General features: G+C 46.7%; 1 protein-coding gene across 1 annotated transcript in view; it reads left to right on the forward strand.

Moving 5' to 3' along the window:
* Nucleotides 1-1,627: 1,627 nt before the first annotated feature.
* The window catches only part of CycD (cyclin D), a 49,599-nt gene continuing 48,710 nt past the window's right edge, over nt 1,628-2,516 (forward strand). The window contains exon 1 of the mRNA XM_018505697.1: nt 1,628-1,843. Within this exon, the coding sequence (XP_018361199.1) occupies nt 1,646-1,843 (198 nt within the window). The 5' untranslated portion in view covers nt 1,628-1,645. The remainder of the gene's footprint in view (nt 1,844-2,516) is intronic.

The raw sequence follows: 2,516 nt of genomic DNA on the forward strand, positions 1-2,516 counted from the left end.
TATCCTTTTTTTCTTTCATATTTTCCTCTCTAAGTTTCATACAGTTTTTATTGTATATAACTTTAATACTATTTTATTTTATTCGATATATTTTAATAATATTTTATTTTTTATTCGAAACCAAAACTTAACATACAAAACAAATATTAAACTAAACTACTGTTGTACTGTTATTATTACAATCTCCAATAAAACAATACATGTGATGTATTTACGAATGAAATGGAAAGTTCCTAGTAGACCATTATTACGTATATTTGAACGCCACGTATAAACGGATACAATTTCGGCATGTGTAGTCGAAGCTTTTAGGTGTCGAACATGAGGGGCTACTTTACACGATGCAGACCCCCAATCCTCCCCGCTGTACCGCTCTTTCTCGACTAAACCGGCGCCACCGGCCACGGCCGTCGGCCGCACCGGCGCGGCGGCGGCCTAAACGTGGTGGGGAACGGTTACCGGTTACGTTCCATGTGACACGCTGGCGCCGCGCTGGTGGGGCGGAGGGGGGGATTGCCGGTACGGGTCACGTGATCAGTGGCGCCGCGCGAGTGGGGGAGAAATCGTCGGCTACGGCCCTACAGGGCAGCTGTGCAACTAAACTCGCCGGCATTCTGACCTGATAAGTCACCAGTGTCGGATCGTGAGAAAGTGGAGAGGGATTCTCGCGCTCCTCGTATCTCGCAGGACATTTAAATCGTACGCGAACGGACTGGCGACTTGGGCTCGGCCGGCACTCCGAAAGAGGGAAACCGTTTGTTCCTCGCGCGTCGGTCTGTAAAAAGAACAGAACGAAAAAACAAGAACATCACCGTTTCTCTCCTGTGCCGATCGAAGCGTCTTGCCCACCCCTCTCTCTCTCTCTCTCTCCTCCTTTTCTCATGATTCCCTCGGGAAACGAAACGTACTAGTCGCTCCGCGAACTTCGACAAACGCGAATCGCGCGACAAAATTACTTCTAAGTGGCACCGGCTGGAAAAAAAAAAACACGCACTACGCTTATTTATTAAGGAACCTCCGAGCGCGCAGCGTGCGTCTTCGCAAACGTATTATTTATTACGCTTTTTGTGCTTTGATTCGCGGAATAACACGTGTGGAAAGCAAATATCGACGAGGAGGAAAGAAGAATATCCACGGTTCTTCATCGGCGAAGAAAGAAAGAGAGAGAGAGAGAAAGTATCTTTTCGGAAAAGTGAAGAAAATGTCTAGGTACGTGAGAAACTAATCGAACGAACGAACGAACGAACGAACACGCCTCTTTCTCTCTTTCGCTCGCTCGCTCACATCATCGTCGCAGTTGCGACTTTGGCCCGTGCACACGCAAACACGCTCGCGCATACATCCACGCGTGTTGTGCGCAGTCGTCATCGACGTTTCGCGACTCGTCGCGAGGTGAGTGATCAGCCCGTCTCTGCCTCGTTTCGCTGTGAAAAAGGTGTTGAGTGTCCCCCTTCTGTCTCTCTCTCTCTTCCTCTCTCGTTCTCTCATCCGGGGATCCGTCAGTCTCTGAGATTCTTGGAGGGAGCACGTGGACGGAACACATCCGGTACGTGTCCCGAGGAACCCTGCAGTAGTACGGGGGGAAGAAGCCGGAGAGAGAAGCAGTGAGAAGCTATATTATAGTTGGTGCGATCTCTCGCCCGTCATGGATCTTCTGTGCTGCGAGACGACAGAGACCGAGTGCCGGGCGTACGCCGATCCTGCTCTCCTGGGCGACGACCGGGTCCTGCAGAATCTCCTACAGACCGAGGAGCGCTACGCGCCGAGCCGGTCATACTTTGAGTGCGTGCAGAGGGACATCTCGCCGCTCATGCGCAAGATAGTCGCCGAATGGATGTTGGAGGTGAGCGAACAAGAGTCCCTCTCCTTCTCCCTCTCTCTCTCTCTTTCTTTCGTTCTCACGTGTAGTACGTCGCGCGAGTACCCGTCGGAATCGACCGCCGCGCCGGTTCCGCGGAACGTGGACAGCCGGTTCGGGGAAACGGCCCGGTACTGGCGGTACTCCGGTTCTGTAAAACCCGAGATATAACCGAGAAGCACAGAAACGAGGAATAGATTTCACTGTCTGTACTTCTCGATTATGCCTCAGGTTTAATTAGTGTCGGTGTCGTTATATTGTCAGTTAAATAGATATGTTTAATCTTTGCTTCATCAATATATTTAATTTTCATGTAAAAAATAGTTTATTTACTGTTATTATCACAAAAATGTTTATCATATGAAGCAAACGAACATGATTATGAATTTATTTTGACACATGTAATATTTCTACTATTGAATTGATAGTTTGTGGTTCTGATACTATGGGAACCTAATGTACTTACAAATAGATTTCGTATAGAAGTAAGATTTCTTAATAAAAATATCATTGCATATTTGTATGATAATCTTAAAGTTGCTGATATCTTTACCTTACTTGTCATATCATCATATCTGAATGCGTGAAATGTCAATTCCGTGATTAGTGAATCGCTAATTTAAAATTATCAAGTATTATACTCTCGACATTTTTATAT

This window comes from Trachymyrmex cornetzi, unplaced genomic scaffold (genome assembly GCF_001594075.2).
Source record: "Trachymyrmex cornetzi isolate Tcor2-1 unplaced genomic scaffold, Tcor1.1 scaffold21, whole genome shotgun sequence".
In the NCBI taxonomy this organism is placed as follows: domain Eukaryota; kingdom Metazoa; phylum Arthropoda; class Insecta; order Hymenoptera; family Formicidae; genus Trachymyrmex; species Trachymyrmex cornetzi.